Here is a 19,294-nt window from a genome sequence, read left to right on the forward strand (position 1 = left end):
CAGTGACTCAGTCTATAAAAAAGTGGTCATATGAATAAGATGCTAAACTACAGGACTGTTTTGCTAGCACAGACTGGAATATGTTCTGGGATTCTTTCGATGGCATTGGAGTACACCACAGTCACTGGCTTCATCAATAAGTGCATCAATGACATCATCCCCACGGTGACTGTACATACATACCCCAACTTGAATCCATTTATTACAGGCAACATTCGTACTGATCTAAAGGGTCGAGCTGCCGCTTTCAAGGACCGTGACTCTAACCCGGAAGCTCATAAGAAATCCTGCTATGCCCTCCGACGAACCATCAGACAGACAAAGGGTCAATACAGGGCTAAGATTGAATCGTACTACACCGGCTCTGACGCTCGTCTTATGTGGCAGGGATTGCAAACTATTACAGACTACAAAGGGAAGCACAGCCGTGAGATGCCCAGTGACACAAGCCTACCAGACGAGCTAAATTACTTCTATGCTCGCTTCAAGGCAAGTAACACTGAAACGTGAATGAGAGCATCAGCTGGTCCGGACGACTGTGTGATCACACTCTACGTAGCTGATGTAAGACCTCTAAACAGGTCAACATTCACAAGGCCTCCGGGCCAGACGGATTACGAGGACGTGTACTTCAAGCATGCACTGACCACCTGGCAAGTGTCTTCTAATATTTTCAACATCTCCCTGTCGGAGTCTGTAATATCAACATGTTTCAAGCAGACCACCATAGTCCCTGTGCCCAAGAACACTAAGGTAACCTGCCTAAATGACTACTGACCCGTAGCACTCACGTCTGTAGCTATGAAATGCTTTGAAAGGCTGGTCATGGCTTACATCAACACCATTATCCCAGAAACCCTAGACGCACTCCAATTTGCATACCGCCCCAACAGATCCACAGATGATGCAATCTCTATTGCACTCCCCACTGCCCTTTCACACTTGGACAAAAGGAACACCTTTGTGAGAATGCTTTTCATTGACTGCAGCTCAGCGTTCAACACCGTAGTGCCCTCAAAGCTCATCACTAAGCTAAGGACCCTGGGACTAAAAACCTCTCTGCAACTGGATCCTGGAGTTCCTGACGGGCTGCTCCCAGGTGGTAAGGGTAGGTAACAACACATCCGCCACGCTGATCCTCAACACAGGGGCCCCTCGGGTGCGTGCTCAGTCCCCTCCTGTGCTCCCTGTTCACTCATGACTGCACTGCCAGGAATGACTCCGACTCCAACACCATCATTAAGTTTGCCGAGGACACTAAAGTGATCACAGACAACGATGATACAGCCAAGGTCAGAGACTTGACCGTGTGGTGCAAGCGATCAAGACAAAGGAGATGATTGTGGACTACAGGGAAAAAAGGACCGAGCATGCCCCCATTCTCATCGACGGGACTGTAGTGCAGCAGGGTGAGAGCTTCATGTTCCTTGGTGTCCACATCACCAACAAACTAAAGTGGTCCAAGCACACCAGGACAGCCGTGAAGAGGGTACGACAAAACCTATTCCCCCTAAGGAGACTGAAAAGATTTGGCGTGGGTCCTCAGATCTTCAAATAGTTTTACAGCTGCGCAATCGAGAGCATCCTGACAGGTTGCATCACTTCCTGTTATGGCAACTGCTCGGCCTCCGATCGCAAGGCACTACAGAGGGTAGTGCGTACGGCCCAGTACATCACTGGGGTCAAGCTTCCTGCCATCGAGGACCTCTATACCAGGCGGTGTCAGAGGAAGGCCCTAAAAATTGTCAAAGACTCCAGTCACCCTAGTCATAGACTTCTCTCTGCTACCGCATGGCAAGTAGTACCGGAGCAACAAGTCTAGGTCCAAGAGGCTTCTAAACAGCTTATACCCCCAAGCCATAAGACTCCTGGACTTCTAATCAAATGTCTACCCAGACTATTTTCATTGCCCCCTCCCCTTTTCTACGCTGCTGCTTCTCTGTTATCTATGCATAGTCACTTTTAATAACTCTAAATGTACATATTACCTCGACACCGTTGCCCCCGCACATTGACTCTACCGGTACCTTCTGTATGTAGCCCCGCTATTGATATTTTACTTCTACCCTTTAATTGTTATTCTTATCTCTTACTTTTTTTTAGGTATTTTCTTAAAACTGCATTGTTGGTTAAGGGCTTGTAAGTAAGCATGTCACTGTAAGGTCTACACCTGTTGTATTTGGCGCATGTGACAAATACAATTTGATTTGAATAGAGCTGGCAATGTAAGCTAGGAAAGTGTTTATCCTATTGCCCTCAAGGACATTTTGATTAATCTCACGATACCCATACCAACGATATACCCATTAATTTTATGTCACTGCAGTATTTCCCCTCTTCTGAGACTATAGTGGAGTTCATCTCGCATTCACTCGTCTGTCTTATTTCTGACCTCAGACCAATGCAGTTCTCCATCAGCCCTCTCACCCTCTTGCTGGTCCACGTCTCCCCTCTGTTCTCAGATCAGTGCGGTGCGCTTGCCACGGGAGCCCAGTAACCCAGAGAGGCTGAAGGGCTTTGGCTACGCAGAGTTTGACGACGTGGACTCTCTCTTGAGGGCGCTGACTCTCAACGAGGAGGTAAGGAACAACACACGGAGGAGAGAAAGGATCGAGGGTCTTAATTCGAGGTCCATGATCTAGGAACAATGAGATCAATGATGAGCATGATGAACCACGTGTCTGTCTCTAATTAGGATTCATCACAACATCCATTCAGTATTGGTAATAGTTTGGGTTAGCTGACAATGTCACCAATTATACGCACGCTTCAATGGGGCAGAAGTCTGAATTGTGATTCTGGATAGCCACATAGCTACCAACAATGACACTGCCATGTGGGGAATCGTAAGTGACTCGTTTTAATCTTGTTCTTAATACCATGCCTTGTTATAGCAGATTGCATGTCAATGTTAACCATCAACTGTAATGACGTATTTGAGAAAAATTGCTCATTGTGCAAATGTATTTGTTTTCAGTAAGAGACAAAATATAGTTTACATGTTGTCAACAATCTAAGCCAGCTCATCTGTTTTGCCCCATGGTTGCGCATGCTCCAGTTTTGTTTAAAGGCAATGCTACCAAATACTAATTGAGTGTATGTAAACTTCTGACCCACTGGGAATATGATGAAAGAAATAAAAGCTGAAATAAATAATTCTCTACTATTCTGACATTTCACATTCTTAAAATAAAGTAGTGATCCTAACTGACCTAAGACAGGGAATTTTTACTAGTTTTTTTCTAATTGTGAAAAACTGAGTTTAAATGTATTTGGATAAGGTGTATGTAAACTTCCAACTTCAACTGTAGTTAAAAATTAACATTGTGCTGTAGATTTAGTAAAGTAGTTAGAGCTTTCGATTAATCATTAGTGAAATTACTTTGATTGCTCAAGACAAATATGGAATTTAACTGTTAGTGACAGGTAAATAGTTTTCAATCTATCATGCTGGAACATGCTATTATGGAAAGGAGATTAGTTGGTCATTTAGGCCACATTACTGGTAATGACTTGCATGTCTCTGAGCTTGTTTCCTGCTTCTGACCTAATAGAACCTGGGAAACCGCAGGATCCGGGTGGATATTGCAGATCAGTCCAACGACAAGGGTAAGTTACACACAACCCATGGCCTTCCTTCTGAATTAATGATGCACCGATTTAGTATTTTCAATGGAGATTCTCAATTGAAAATGCTATTCAGTCCAGGACTAGGCTTAATCTGTGTCTTGCAAACCGTATGTGTCAGGAGGTCAATTGATGCACATTCCACATTTCCCTACCAGTGCCTGGCCAAAAAAACACTGCTGAAGGCCATTGTAGCGCAAACTTTATCTGTTGTGGTGTAGGAATAAAGCACTTGGGGGGGATTGCATTTTCTGTGTGGGCTTTTATCATTTGATCCCTAACCTTGAATGGCCAGAGGGGAGAGACAATGGTCAGATGGGTGGACGAGACAGGATGGGCCGCATGGGAGACATGGCAGGCCCCGACAAGACAGACAGTGATGACTGGAGGGCCCGGCCAGCTGCAGATGCCGACGATGGACCCCCAAAGAGAGAAGAATCCGCCTTCGGTAAGAGTGTTTCCCTCTAAGCTAAAAGAGCCACATATCTATAGACTGTATGAATGTACTCAGCAAGCTTCTTTTAAAGCAGCCTCACAGCTTAGCTTTTGCAAGCGTGTACGCACGGGTTCACCAAGGAAGGACAGAATAGGCACAGCGTCGCGAATGAGGCTGGGGCAGACCTCTTAATGTCCTTTGTGACCCGTTTCAGGAAACTAAGCGTATGTTGCAAATCACGACTTCACAGAGACATTTGAGTAAAAACCAAAAAAATCATCAAAATGCGTTTTTTGGCAGAAATAACTTCTGGAACATGGCAACTTTCATGTGCCTTAACAAACTTGTATGCCATCTGTAAATATGAATAAAATGTGTTAAATTACAAGCCTTGTTGGTTAAGCCACAGAAAAAGACAGCAACCTTCCCACTAGCCATTATTGACTGATATAATGAGTGGGCTGGACATGCCGAGAGAGAAGTTTGGATTGGTCTGCCATATAGAAGGCTTCTATTACAGTCTGTGTTGGTAATCCTGTCGAACGCGGGTTTAAAAAAAAAAAATTATAATCTTGTAGTGGAGCTGCATAAGTGTTGCTCTCCAATTTCTGGAGGGTTGAGTTTTGAAATCAGTGGAATTAGAGTATGATAGCTAAAGATGGCGAAAACACCTGTCTCCGGATTACATCTTCAAACTACGGGCAAACGTGGCATTATTTATTTGCCACTATGTTCATTGTTGTTTTAACAAGCTAACGTGAGCTGGCTGGCTCATTGGCTAACGTTACGTGACGTGTGTAATCTTACACGTTGTTTACCTAGCTAGGTTCATGTCTTAAGCTAAAGTGTACAACACCTGTTGAATATGGCCGGTGTCAGCAAAAAAGCATAATGAAATTGTTGTCAGCAGAGCTGGTTAGGCTGTTTTTCATGTTATCCAGAGGTAAACAAATCATCGGCCAGAGCGTCAAGTGTACGTTATGAGGCTAAAGCTTAAGAGGGTGTGAACGATGCTGAATTGGTGTAGATACCAAAACATTCAAAGGCAATTTTCTCAAAAGTGAGTTTACAAGTTTATCAACTTCCAAAGCAGAATGACTTTCCCACTGTCAAAAATGCCCTGTATAATATACCATTTTGTAGCTTTTAGTCTCTACTTTTATCCAATGTTAAAAAAACACAATTTCAAATTTTGCTACGTAAGACCAAATCCAGGTGGTGAGTCACCTTTGTCTCAAAGCGTCATGCTACACTATTTATCTGAAATGTCAAGCACGCATGGGTATGTTTTATGCCGTCCACATAGTTCCAGTTCTTATCTTGCACTGTGTGAAAAGAACTGCATCCTTTTGACATTTTTTCTTAATATTTCTTGGATCTCAAGAGATTTGATTTGCATTTGTGTTACTTGATTTGTATCCCTTTCATAGTCCCATTAACTCTTTCGTTCCCTGTCAGGGTCACGCGACCGCTACGGAGACCGTGACGGGCTGCGAAGGGACAACGACCGGGACCGCGGCGGCGACCGGGACCGCGGCGGCGACCGGGACCGCGGCTTTGGCGGCAGAGACCGCTATGACGACCGGGGAGGTGAGAACGGAGGTGAAACCACTGCTCAAATCTTAACGTATCGTCGTCAATCTAGACCAGGTGTTCCCAAACTGGGAGTACGTTCAATGCCGTCGGGGATATGCCAAAAAATAAAATAAAACTTCTTCACATTTATATTTTCCAACAGGGCTATACATTTGGTTAGGTTTTTTTCTCTCACCTGAGTAGCCTCGTTTCACTGCCAAAAATACAATTAAACCAAGTGTTGATCAAAATAACAACACAATGTCAAATACAGGTAGCCTAGTCAAATAATTAACATCCAATCACATTAACCATTACTCTCTCGCCGGAAACCTTCACTCTTGCGCAGACATTTAGAAACAAAACATCCCAATTTAAAAAATAAGCCACGGGAGTTTTTTGAGCGAGAATTAAGACGACTTTCGAGTAGTATGACATGTATAAAAGCAACAGATACCATTTATAAGAAGGGGCTAGAAGCGTCTTATATGGTGAGCTACCGAGTGGCTAGGACAGGCAAGCCCCATACTATTGTGGAGGACTTAATTATTTCATCCTGGGGGAAAAGGCAAAAAAATTACTATACAGACAATGTCTTCATCAAACAACAGTAATTGTTTTGAAACAATTACTGCTTCGCATACAAGCCAGTGGATTATATGCGTTACAGCTGGACGAGTCAACAGGCGTGGCGGGCCTGGCACAGCTCCTGGTATATGTCTGTTACGTTTATGGGGGGGGTCAATTAAGGAAGACATCCTCTTCTGGAAACCAGGACAACAGGAGAGGATATTTTTCAAGTACTGGACAGCTTTGTGACATCAAATGGACTTTGGTGGTCAAGATGTGTTGGTATGTGTACTGATGGTGCAAAAGCCATGACGGGGAGACTTAGTGGAGTGGTAACGTGCGTACAAGCAGTTGCTCCCGACACCAGTTGGGTACAATGCAGAATCCACCGAGAGGCTCTTGCTGCCAAGGGAATACCTGACAGCTTGAAAGATGTTTTGGACACTACAGTGAAAATGGTTAGCTGTGTTAAAGCAAGGTCCCTGAACTTTTGTGGATTTTCTGCATTATGCAATGATATGGGCAGCGACCATGTAACGGTTTTACAACATACAGAAGTGCGCTGGTTATCAAGGGGCAAGGTATTGACATGTTATTTTTAAATTGAGAGACGAGCTTAAAGTTTTCTTTACTAACCATCATTTTCACTTGTCTGACCGCTTGCATGATGACTAGTTTCTCACATGACTGGCCTGTCTGGGTGATGTTTTTTCTCGCCTGAATCATCTGAATGTAGGATTACAGGGACTCTGCAACTATATTCAATGTGTGGGACAAAATTGAGTGTATGATTAAGAAGTTGGAGCTATTTTCTGTCTGCATTAACAAGGACAACACACAGGTCTTTCCATCGTTGCGCAATTACGCAGGTACTTTCCCAAAACGGACTACACAAACAACTGGATTCGTTATCCCTTTCATGCCCTGCCTCCAGTCCACTTACTGATATCTGAACAAGAGTGCCTCATTGAAATTGCAACAAGCAGTTTAGTGAAAATGTAATTTAATCAGAAGCCAATAAAATATTTCTGGATAGGGCTACGATCAGTTTCTTTCCTTGGCAAATCGTGCTGTTAAGACACTGATTCCCTCTGCAACCACGTGCCTATGTGAGAGTGGATTCTCGGCCCTCACTAGCATGAAAACGAAATATAGGCACAGAAAATGATTTAAGACTGAGACTCTCTCCAATACAACCCAACATTGCAGAGTTATGTGCATCCTTTCAAGCACACCCTTCTCATTTACCTGTGGTGAGTTATTCACAATTTTTGTTTAACAAATAAGGTTTTATATGTAAGATGGCTAAATAAAGAGAAATTATTGATTATATTATTGGCTCTGGTCCTATAAGAGCTCTTTGTCACTTCCCATGAGCCGGGTTGTGACACAAACTCTCACACATTCTTATGTTTAATACATGTATAGTGTGTGTGTGTGTGTGTGGCAGGCTTATGATGATGGCAAAGAACAACATTTGAGTGTGCGCTGACCCTGGTGCTAGAGGTGGTACGCAGCTGGAGGTTGAATGTTTGAAGGGGTACGGGACTATAAAAAGTTTGGGAACCACTGATCTAGTCTGCTGTATTTACTTTGTTATCCAGGTCCCTAATGCCTCCTGTATGATTTTGAATATCAAGTAGGGTTGGGCGATTTATTATGATATATCGAAGATAATTGACAGCCATTGTCGATGGTGACAACATCATGATGCGACATACGATGTAGAGCCTATTTCAACTTGACTGGCACCACGCAGTAAAGTGCAAAATATCTAGTCAGATTTAATTTATTTTTCTCAATGTCGGGTAACCTGGCCCATATGGCTGAAGCCTTTCACATTTTTTTATATCAGACTTAATTATTTCAAAAGGCAATTATTATTTCAAAAAATGTCCCTCTTCTCTCCATTTGATGTGAATATGACTTCAGTTTTTATGCATGCTAGCTTTCTCCCGCTGCCTCCTGCCATTCTACTTAATGACAAGGTTCACATAAGGTGCTTAAAACCTGTTAGGGACAGACGTTCCGCTAGCTATCTAACCACATTGTCCGATTTCAAAAAGGCTTTACGCGAAAGCAAAACATTAGATTATGTCAGGAGAGTACCCTGCCAAAAATAATCACAAAGCCATTTTCAAAGCAAGCATATATGTCACCAAATCCACAGCTAAATGCAGCACTAACCTTTCATGATCTTCATCAGATGACACTCCTAGGACATTGTTATACAATACATGCATGTTTTGTTCAATCAAGTTCATATTTATATCAAAAACCAGCTTTTTACATTAACATGTGATGTTCAGAACTAGCATACCCACCGCAAACATCCGGTGAATTTATTAACTTCTTGGGGCTATGTGGGACGTTAGCGTGCCACCTGTGGCGCACCCTATCAACAGCAGGTGCATTTCAAGAGCGGCAAATTTGAAACCAAATAAATGTCAAAATTCAAATTTCTCAAACATACAACTAACTTACAGCCTTTGAAAGATAAACATCTCCTTAATCTAACCACGTTTTCCAATTTCAAAAAGGTTTTACGGGGAAAGCATAAAGTTAGGTTATGTTAGGAGAGTACATTGACAATAGCTGTGTGTAGAGTATTGTCGATTCAAAGACAGGCGTCACCAAAACCATAAAATCAGCTAAAATTATGCACTAACCTTTTACAATCTCCATCAGATGACACTCCTAGGACATTATGTTAGACAATGCATGCATTTTTAGTTCTATCAAGTTCATATTTATATCTAAAAACAGCGTTTTACTATGGCGTTGATGTTCAGGAAATCGTTTCCCTCCAATACCGGCAAACAAAATAATTAATTAATATTAGAAAACATTGGTAAAATATTATATTGTCATTCAAATAATTATAGATTTACATCTCTTGAACGCAATGGACTTGCCAGATTTAAAATTAACCTTACTGGGAAATCACACTTTGCAATAATCTGAGCACTGCGCCAGAAAAATACGCATTGCGATACAGACTAACCGCCATGTTGGAGAGATCTAAAATCGAAAATACAATGTAAATAATCCATTACCTTTGATTCTCTTCATCAGATGTCACTTCCAAAGAATCCCAGGTCCATAACGAATGTAGTTTTGTTCAAAAAAGCTCATCATTTATGTCCAAAAACCTCCGTGTTGTAGCACATGATCTAAGCCAGCCGGACTTCACTTCACTTCACTTCAAGAACGGAAAAAATATATTTACGTTCGTTCAAACATGTCAAACGTTGTATCGCATAAATCATTAGGGCCTTTTTTAACCAGAACATGAATAAAATTCAAGGCGGACCATTGGGTTCTCTTTTGAAAAGTTTCGGAATGAGAGTACCCACCATCAAATCGCACGCCAGGTGTCTAATGGGCCATCGCCGTTCCAACGCTCTTCTTCAGTCAGATCTCACTGTAGAAGACTCAAAACACTTTGTAAAGGCTGGGGACATCTTGTGGAAGCAATAGGAAGTGCCAAAATATTCCTCAGCCCCTTTGTTTTTCAATGGTATAGGCTTAAAGTCAATTCAACACATCAGGTATCCACTTCCTGTCAGAATCTGTCTCAGGGTTTTGCCTGCCAAATGAGTTCTGTTATACTCACAGACACCATTCAAACAGTTTTTGAAACTTTAGGGTGTTTTCTATCCATATATAATAAGTATATGCATATTGTAGTTACTGGGTAGGATTAGTAACCAGATTAAATCGGGTACATTTTTTTATCCAGCCGTGAAAATACTGCCCCCTATACCCTAACAGGTTAAATTACTCATGATAAACGTTCACAAAAAACATAATTATTTTAAGAATTATAGATACAGAACTCCTTTATGCAATCGCGGTGTCAGATTTTAAAATAGCTTTTCGGCGAAAGCACATTTTGCAATATTCTGAGGACATAGCCCGGCCATCATGGCTAGCTATTTTGACACCCACCAAGTTTGGCCCTCACCAAACTCAGATTTACTATAAGAAAAATTGGATTACCTTTGCTGTTCTTTGCCAGAATGCACTCCCAGGACTTCTACTTCAACAACAAATGTTGTTTCGGTTCCAAATAATCCATAGTTATATCCAAATAGCTCCGTTTTGTTTGTGTGTTCAGGTCACAATCCGAAGGGTGACGCGCGAGCGCATTTCGTGACAAAAAAAATTCAAAATATTCCATTACTGTACTTAGAAGCATTCTCAAACGCTGTTTAAAATCAATTTTTATGCGATTTTTCTCGTAAAATAGCGATAATATTCCAACCGGGCGAAGTTGTATTCATTCAAAGGCTGAAAGAAAAAAATGGAGTCGTCTCGTGGACGCGCATCTCCAGTGTCACTGTTCTCAGCCTGACCACTCACAAAAACTCCTGCTGTTTTTCGCCCAGAGACTGCAGACACTCCATTACACTTTCTGGCGCCTTCTGAGAGCCAATGGAAGCCTTAGAAAATGTCACGTTACAGCACAGATGCTGTATTTTTGATAGAGATGCCACAGAAGGAGAACAAATTATCAGACAGGGCACTTCCTGTATGGAATCTTTTCAGGTTTTGGCCTGCCATATGAGTTCTGTTATTCTCACAGACACCATTCAAACAGTTTTAGAAACGTTAGTGTTTTCTATCAAAATCTACTAATTATATGCATATTCTAGTTTCTGGGCAGGAGTAGTAACCAGATTAAATCGGGTATGTTTTTTTATCCGGCCGTGAAAATACTGCCCCCTATCCCCAACAGGTTTTAAGCATTCTAGTACAGTTAAATAGGTTACACACAAACTTGGATGCAGCGGTCTAAGGCACTGCATCTCAGTGCAAGAGGCGTCACTACAGTCCCTGGTTCGAATCCAGGCTGTATCACACCCGGCTGTGATTGGGAGTCCCATAGGGCGGCGCACAATTGGCCCAGCGTCGTCCGGCTGTCATTGTAAATAAGAATTTGTTCTTAACTGACTTGCCTAGTTAAATAAAGGTTACACACACACTCTGACCAAAAAGTTATTTTGTTGGCATTTACGTATGTCCCCATTACCAGTAAAACAAAATCAAAACCTATTTCTTTCACTTACTTGCTGTTTTGTTGTTCATTTATTCTCGTTTCATTCTCAACCAGGATTTCTATGGTCTTTGCTTGTCAAAAAATATTATATTTAACACTTTTTGATGTGTCAAATAAGCTTGTTGACCAATCAGAACCTGAATATGACTGCACATCACATAATAATTTTACGCGTTCATACATTTTTTACGTAGTTATTACACAATCACTCATATTTCATACGTCACAACGATTCATCGATACGTAGGCTATGATGCTGGTAAAGTTGTCTCGCGCACCTGCAGTGCTGGTCATAAAAAACAATCTAGCTAGCTCATGGATGCAAGCAATTTATTTCAGTAGCTATAGTTAGCTAGCTAACTATATAGCTAGGTGTCATCTAAAATAACACTAATTTGTAAGACAGTTCTTTATTTGATTAATGGTGGTTGGACCCATCTGTTAAGCTAGCCACAATAAGGATTAGCAACAATAGTGGACTTTGCGGTTAGCCTTCAAAATAAAAGTATGGCATAATTCTACTATTTGTATTAATTTGCATCACTGTCAATTACGTACTATTATTTTGAAGGCAAACAGATTCCATTTTTGTACCTAATCCTTATTGTGGCTAGCTTCACAAAACAACCCAGTCCGGTCGAGCCTCACTAGCCAGATGAAGCTAGCTGGCTGCTTATAACGTTAGCTTTGGGTAACAGGGTTAAGTAGCTGGCTAGCTATTTATTTTCATGAACTGAAGTTAAATTTCAATAGGCGAACAAGTGGCAACCTAGCTAATACTTACAAGGATTCCTAAATCATTGCTAAGAATAATGAAAATGACTGCAGTTTCTACTGGTCATTGTTTTCAGGCTGGTTGTATTGGTGATAGCTAGGTACCAAGCTAAAGCTAGCTACCCCAGAAGTTGCGGTCGAACGAATTATGCTTTATTACCAACGAAGTATTGTAAACACATTCGTGTTAAGTGTTTGCTTGTTTGCAGACTTTTTTTGTACAGCTTTGACAGTGCTACTGTATCTTTTTTGACACGCAAAGACCCAAACGGCGTTCCATAGAATGTATGTCGTGAAGCTAATAGCAGTGACGCTATTACTGTCTAACTCCGGTAGGGCAACATCAGGATAAATAGCGCACTTGGTAGTGTTAACTGGTGCTCGACCAGTCGGCAAAAGCCAACATCACCCACGACAGAACGGTTGATTGTCAAGGGCAATGAATTCCATTATCTTGGCTTTAATGGATTTTGCCTTTGAGTTGTCTCGCTGATATTTTGTTACTCTTTCAAATGACTGCTTGACTTGTTGACTGCTCGATCTGTACAGCAGACATTGTGGGCTCGTTTAGGAATGCTGAGTTGCACGTATAGCGCACCATTTTACTTAGTGTCATTTCGTCATGTACCTTCGTGTTATAGGTATGCACGTCAGCTTTGACATCGGTTTTGCTCTTGAGGCGTTAATCTAGACATCGTCAGATACTGATGTTGGCATTTTTTTAGCTAATATCGGCTGATTTCTCCGATATATGTTCACCGATATTGTGCATCCCTAATCAGAATAATTTTGGTATCATGTTAATCAGGTGTGTGTGGTGTGTGGTGTGTGTGTGTGTGTGTGTGTGTGTGTGTGTGTGTGCGTGCCACAAAGCATTTGACTCTAGTGACAAATAAAAAATGCTTTCTGCTACTAAGATCAGTGAAATGTAGGCTAAACTGACAATGGAGTGAAGAGCAGAAATCTCAACTAGCAAGCAAGACGCAGTAATGAAGAATTGAGTGTGTTCACGCGAAGGAGAGGGAGAATTCTGGCAGGGGGGAGATTTTCGGCACAACACCGTAACAATATATCCTCCAGACACTGGCTTCTCGGGCATTATCACTTAAATAGAGAACAGATTAACTAGGTAGCCAATTCAAAACCGATTTTGTACCCTCTAGTTAACTGTTTTTAGATATTATTTGCATGTATTAATGTTTTCGTCATGTCCCCAAAAACGTTCCACTGACACTAGCGAATAAGGCCATACAAAGTTGATTTAACTTTTATGAACGATTCATTTGATTCATTTAAATGGTTCTTCTTGACGAGACAATTCACTTTGTCATTGTATTAGTTGGGATTCGATTCAATCGCTGTGATTCGAATCATGTGAATCAAAATAATAATTAGTGATTCGTTAACATTAGTAAAAAATATTAAATCTAGCCTTGTTTTGGATTATGTGCCTTAACTTTTTTTGTTGATACTTCCATTTGATTTGGGCGTCCAATGTATGGGACATTGCAACAATAGATGCTAGTCAGCCTGCAAAGTGTAAACTTTTAAGGTAGCAAATAAATATATATAATTTTGTGGGCTTGCTTCAGCTGAATAAAAATATTTGTAACCTACCATAGCCATTTGACCTTTTGCTATATTGATTGAGCGAATTATTTAATTTGGCATCAAATGTATTTGGTTGTAATGTTTTACATCAAGGGTTGTCAACCATCCTCCAGGAAAGCTAATGTGTGTCACCTGTACAGACTTTTATTCCAGTAACAAAACACATTTTTTAGAAATGAACTGCTCAGTCGGACCTTGATAAACTGTCTCTGTGTTTGAGCAGGGCTTGATCAAAAGCCTGTACATAGACACTGCCAATTGTTGGTCATGGAAACTTAATAAAAAGTCAATCTATATGAACCTTGTATGTATCGGTGTCTATGCAAGGACCGGTTTTGTTTTTTTACTTTACCTTCTATAATGCTATTTCACTGTTTTGGTTTGTTAAATGTGATACGCCACTCCGGCTTGTGTAATGTCAGTTTTTATAGTTTGCTACTTACTCCGTTTGTCGTCTATTAGTTTGTGTGTCTTACTGTCTGCAAACAGCTTGTTTGTCATGAATATTTTGGAAAAGTTGTGCCTAAAGTGGATCGTATTAGCCGCTAATGCTAATTACTAGTTAGCTGGCTAACTCCCAATGGTTAAGGTAAGGGTTAAATCAGACTTTGCCAAACTCCACGTGGTGCAAAAGAGGGTAGTGCATACAGCCCATTACATCACTGGGCCAAGCTTCCTGCCATCCAGGACCTCTATACCAGGTGGTATCAGAGGAAGGCCCTAAAATTTGCCAAGGATCCAACACCCTAATCGTAGACTGTTCTCTCTAGTACCGCACGACAAGCAGTTCCGAAGCACCAAGTCTAGGTCCAAAAGGCTTCCTAAACCCCCAAGCCATAAGACTGCTGAACAGTTAATCAAATGGCTACCTGGGCTATTCGCATTTTATACGCTACTGCTACTCGCTGTTTATTATCTATGCATAGTCACTTTACCCCTACCTACATTTACATATTAACTAAATTACCTCGACAAACCTGTACTCCCGCATATTGACTCGGTACTGGTGTGCCCTGTATATAGCCTCGTTATTTTATTTTTACTCCATTTTTTTTTTTTTTTTACTTTAGTTTATTTTGTAAATATTCTCCTAACTCTTATTTTTCTCAACTGCATTATTGGTTAAGGGCTTGTAAGTAAGCATTTCACGGTAAGGTTTACACAGGTTGTAAATGTGACATGGCACATGTGACAAATAACATTTGATTTGAAGTGCAACGCTTTGTCAGAATTCTGACATGCTAGTCTTTTGGTCTTTTTGCAGTAAATCAGATGTCGTTGACCCTGCCACAATGTGCGATTCATGAGCTCCAGTTTTTCGACCTAAAGATAATGAAAAATGGTACAACACGTGAATTGTGCCAGTATCATTCCCCAAACTTGCACTGAGAGTGCTTGGCATTAGTCAAGTCCTTTTTTTCAACCTGACACTTGCGGAGTGGCAGAGTTTTTAGATCCTGCAGTTGCATTAATCTGACTGCAGGTGCTTGTGCTAAAATCAAGCAGTTTCTTAAATACGGCAGCTCCATTTTTTTTGTTCTGTGAACAGCTTTTTAAGCAGCCGTCACGTGTGTATTTGTGTGCCTTCATGAGATATACAGTACCAGCCAAAAGTTGGGACACACCTACTCATTCCAGGGTTTTTGTATATTTTTTATTTTCTGCATTGTAGAATAAAAGTGAAGACATCAAAACTATGAAATAACAGACATGGAATCATGTAGTAACCAAAAAATATTTTAAATTTGAGATTCTTCAAAGTAGCCAACCTTTACCTCAACCAGCTTCATGAGGTAGTCACCTGGAATGCATTACAATTAACAGGTGTGTCTTGTAAGAAATTAACTTTTCTTAAAAATAGTAAAAATAAAGAAACCCTAGAATGAGTAAGTGTCCAAACTTTTGACTGTACTGTCTGTATATAACCCCATACTAAACAGAATAAGTGCTTCCCTGTGTCGCCCTCATATTTCAGTTAGTCGCTTTATCAATAACGCTGTCTAAGTCTTGGCGCTTGTACTCCCTCTACTCTACCGCAGCCTTTGGCTCCCGCAGGGATAGGGATGATGGCGGGCGACGTGCCTTCGGCAGTGGGTACCGCCGTGACGATGACTATCAGAGTGGCGGAGGTGGTGGTAGCCGCTATGGGGCCCGGGATCGCTATGGCGGAGACCGGGAGGGCCGGTATGAGAGGCAGGACGAAGGGCGTGAGGAGAGAGGTGAGGATAAACTACCCTCAAATTACACTCAATATTTTCTTTTATTACAGTTTATTATTCTGTGTATTATTCAACCCTATAACCATGTCCATCCTGCTACCCCCACTGACCACACCCTTCCCTCAGGTCCCCTGCCTAGATCCCCTTTAAATAATTAGCAGTGTTATATTACATCACAATATGAACAGGTCTCCCTTGGATGTAGCCAAGGTTCAAATAAAGGTTAAATATAGACAATGTAACCCATGTATCTCCCCACCCCCCACAACCAGGTGGTCCAACCGAAAGGCCCAAGTTGGTCCTGAAGCCGCGCAGCATGGCCGAGGAGCAGCAGGCCGGCAGCGGTGGGGCTACTCCGGCAGCCGCCCGCAGCTCTGGTCGAGCCTCCATCTTCGGAGCGGCCAAGCCCGTGGACACAGCGGCTAAGGAGCGGGAGGTGGAGGAGAAGCTCCAGAGGCAGCTGGAAGAGGACAAGTCCAAGGGCTTCGATAGGAAACCTCGCGACAGGTGAGAGTTTGTGGGTATAGCAGGAAGCGGCAGAGCTGAATTGAGCGTGAGTCTGGCAGAATTCTTGAGTGATTTTATGGTAAGCAAAACACTATGCAAGGGCAACCTGGTGCAACATAAAAAGCATGGCAATTGGCATTAAAACTCAGATTATGTGCCCGTATCGAATGTTTTCAGCTCTAAATTATTACACATTTTGTAAAAGCTACAGCAGCTGTTTATTGGTAATTTGGCCATGGGCCCTCTGGACACAGCCTTTCCCTGAAGTGTGTGTGTGTGTGTTATAAACTCTGCAAAAAAAAGAAACTTTCTACAGACATGTGACTAACATAAATGGAATAATGTGTCCCTGAACAAAGGGAGGGGTCAAAATCAAAAGTAAATGTCAGTATTTTTAGTTATTTATTTTTTATTTCACCTTTATTTAACCAGGTAGGCTAGTTGAGAAAAATTTCTCATTTACAATTGCGACCTGGACAAGATAAAGCAAAGCAGTTCGACAACATACAACAACACAGAGTTACACATTGAGTAAACAACATACAGTCAATAATACAGTAGAAAAAAATAAGACTATATACAATGTGAGCAAATGATGTGAGATAAGGGAGGTAAAGGCAAAAAAATGCCATGGTGGCAAAGTAAATAAAGTATAGCAAGAAACACTGGAATGGTAGATTTGTAGTTTGAAGAAAGTTCAAATCTAAATAATATGGTGCAAAGGAGCAAAATAAATAAAATAAATAAATACAGTAGGGGAAGAGGTAGTAGTTTGGGCTAAATTATAGATGGGCTATGTACAGGTGCAGTGATCTGTGAGCTGCTCTGACAGCTGGTGCTTAAAGCTAGTGAGGGAGATAAGTGTTTCCAGTTTCAGAGATTTTTGTAGTTCGTTCCAGTCATTGGCAGCAGAGAACTGGAAGGAGAGACGACCAAAGGAGGAGTTGGCTTTAGGGGTGACCAGAGAGATATACCTGCTGGAGCGTGTGCTACAGGTTGGTGCTGCTATGGTGACCAGTGAGCGGAGATAAGGGGGGACTTTACCTAGCAGGGTCTTGTAGATGACCTGGAGCCAATGTGTTTGGCGACGATTATGAAGTGAAGGCCAGCCAACGAGAGCATACAGGTCGCAGTGGTGGGTTGTATATGGGGCTTTGGTGACAAAACGGATGGCACTGTGATAGACTGCATCCAGCTTGTTGAGTAGGGTATTGGAGGCTATTTTGTAAATGACATCGCCGAAGTCGAGGATTGGTAGGATGGTCAGTTTTACGAGGGTATGTTTGGCAGCATGAGTGAAGGATGCTTTGTTGCGAAATAGGAAGCCAATTCTAGATTTCACTTTGGATTGGAGGAGATTGATGTGAGTCTGGAAGGAGAGTTTACAGTCTAACCAGACACCTAGGTATTTGTAGTTGTCCACAAATTCTAAGTTAGAACCGTCCAGAGAAGTTATGCTGGATGGGCGGGCAGGTGCAGGCAGCGATCGGTTGAAGAGCATGCATTTAGTTTTACTTGTGTTTAGGAGCAGTTGGAGACCACGGAAAGAGAGTTGAATGGCATTGAAGCTCGTCTGGAGGGTTGTTAACACAGTGTCCAAAGAAGGGCCAGAAGTATACAGAATGGTGTCGTCTGCGTAGAGGTGGATCAGAGATTCACCAGCAGCAAGAGCGACATCATTTATGTATACAGAGAAGAGTTGGCCCAAGAATTGAACCCTGTGGTACCCCCATAGAGACTGCCAGAGGTCCAGACAGTAGGCCCTCCGATTTGACACACTGAACTCTGTCAGAGAAGTAGTTGGTGAACCAGGCGACGCAATCGTTTGAGAAACCAAGGCTACTAAGTCTGCCGATGAGGATGTGGTGATTAACAGAGTCAAAAGCTTTGGCCAGGTCAATGAATACCGCAGCACAGTATTGTTTCTTATCGATGGCGGTTACGATGTCGTTTAGGACCTTGAGCGTGGCTGAGGTGCACCCATGACCAGCTCTGAAACCAGATTGCATAGCGGAGAGGGTGCGGTGGGATTCAAAATAGTCGGTAATCTGTTTGTTGACTTGGCTTTCGAAGACCTTAGAAAGGCAGGGTAGGATGGATATAGGTCTGTAGCAATTTGGGTCAAGAGTGTCACCTCCTTTGAAGAGGGGGATGACAGCAGCTGCTTTCCAATCTATGGGAATCTCAGACGACACGAGAGGTTGAACAGGCTAGTAATAGGGGTTGCAATAATTTCGGCAGATAATTTTAGAAAGAAAGGGTCCAGATTGTCAAGCCCAGCTGATTTGTAGGGGTCCAGATTTTGCAGCTCTTTCAGAACATCAGCTGAATGGATTTGGGAGAAGGAGAAATGGGGGAGGCTTGGGCGAGTAGCTGTGGGGGGTGCAGTGCTGTTGAATGCAGTAGGGGTAGTTAGGTGGAAAGCATGGCCATCCGTAGAAAAATGCTTATTGAAATTCTCAATTATAGTGGGCTTATCGGTGGTGACAGAGTTTCCTATCCTCAGTGCAGTGGGCAGTTGGGAGGAGGTGTTCTTATTCTCCATGGACTTTACAATGTCCCAGAACTTTTTAGAGTTGGAGTTGCACGAAGCAAATTTCTGTTTGAAAAAGCTAGCCTTGGCATTTCTAACTGCCTGTGTGTATTGGTTTCTAACTTCCCTAAAAAGTTGCATATCGCGGGGGCAGTTCGATGCTAATGCAGAACGCCACAGGATATTTTTGTGTTGGTTAAGGGCAGTCAGGTCTGGGGAGAACCAAGGGCTATATCTGTTCCTGGTTCTAAATTTCTTGAAAGGGGCATGCTTATTTAAGATGGAGAGGAAGGCATTTTTAAAAAATAACCAGGCATCCTCTACTGACGGGATGAGGTCAATATCCTTCCAGGATACCAGGGCCAGGTCGATTAGAAAGG

At 42.0% G+C, this 19,294-nt stretch overlaps 1 protein-coding gene across 3 annotated transcripts in view; it reads left to right on the top strand.

Moving 5' to 3' along the window:
* Positions 1-19,294, top strand: part of LOC115208311 (eukaryotic translation initiation factor 4B) — a 61,806-nt gene that overhangs the window by 19,892 nt on the left and 22,620 nt on the right. For 2 of the 3 annotated variants that reach the window (XM_029776251.1, XM_029776249.1), the window contains exons 4-9: positions 2,463-2,579; positions 3,555-3,609; positions 3,923-4,075; positions 5,522-5,665; positions 15,695-15,874; positions 16,147-16,381. In XM_029776251.1, coding sequence (XP_029632111.1) covers positions 2,463-2,579; positions 3,555-3,609; positions 3,923-4,075; positions 5,522-5,665; positions 15,695-15,874; positions 16,147-16,381 — 884 coding nt within the window. The remainder of the gene's footprint in view (positions 1-2,462; positions 2,580-3,554; positions 3,610-3,922; positions 4,076-5,521; positions 5,666-15,694; positions 15,875-16,146; positions 16,382-19,294) is intronic. The other variant, XM_029776250.1, reaches the window with a different exon arrangement.

This window comes from Salmo trutta, chromosome 14 (genome assembly GCF_901001165.1).
Source record: "Salmo trutta chromosome 14, fSalTru1.1, whole genome shotgun sequence".
Classification (NCBI taxonomy): domain Eukaryota; kingdom Metazoa; phylum Chordata; class Actinopteri; order Salmoniformes; family Salmonidae; genus Salmo; species Salmo trutta.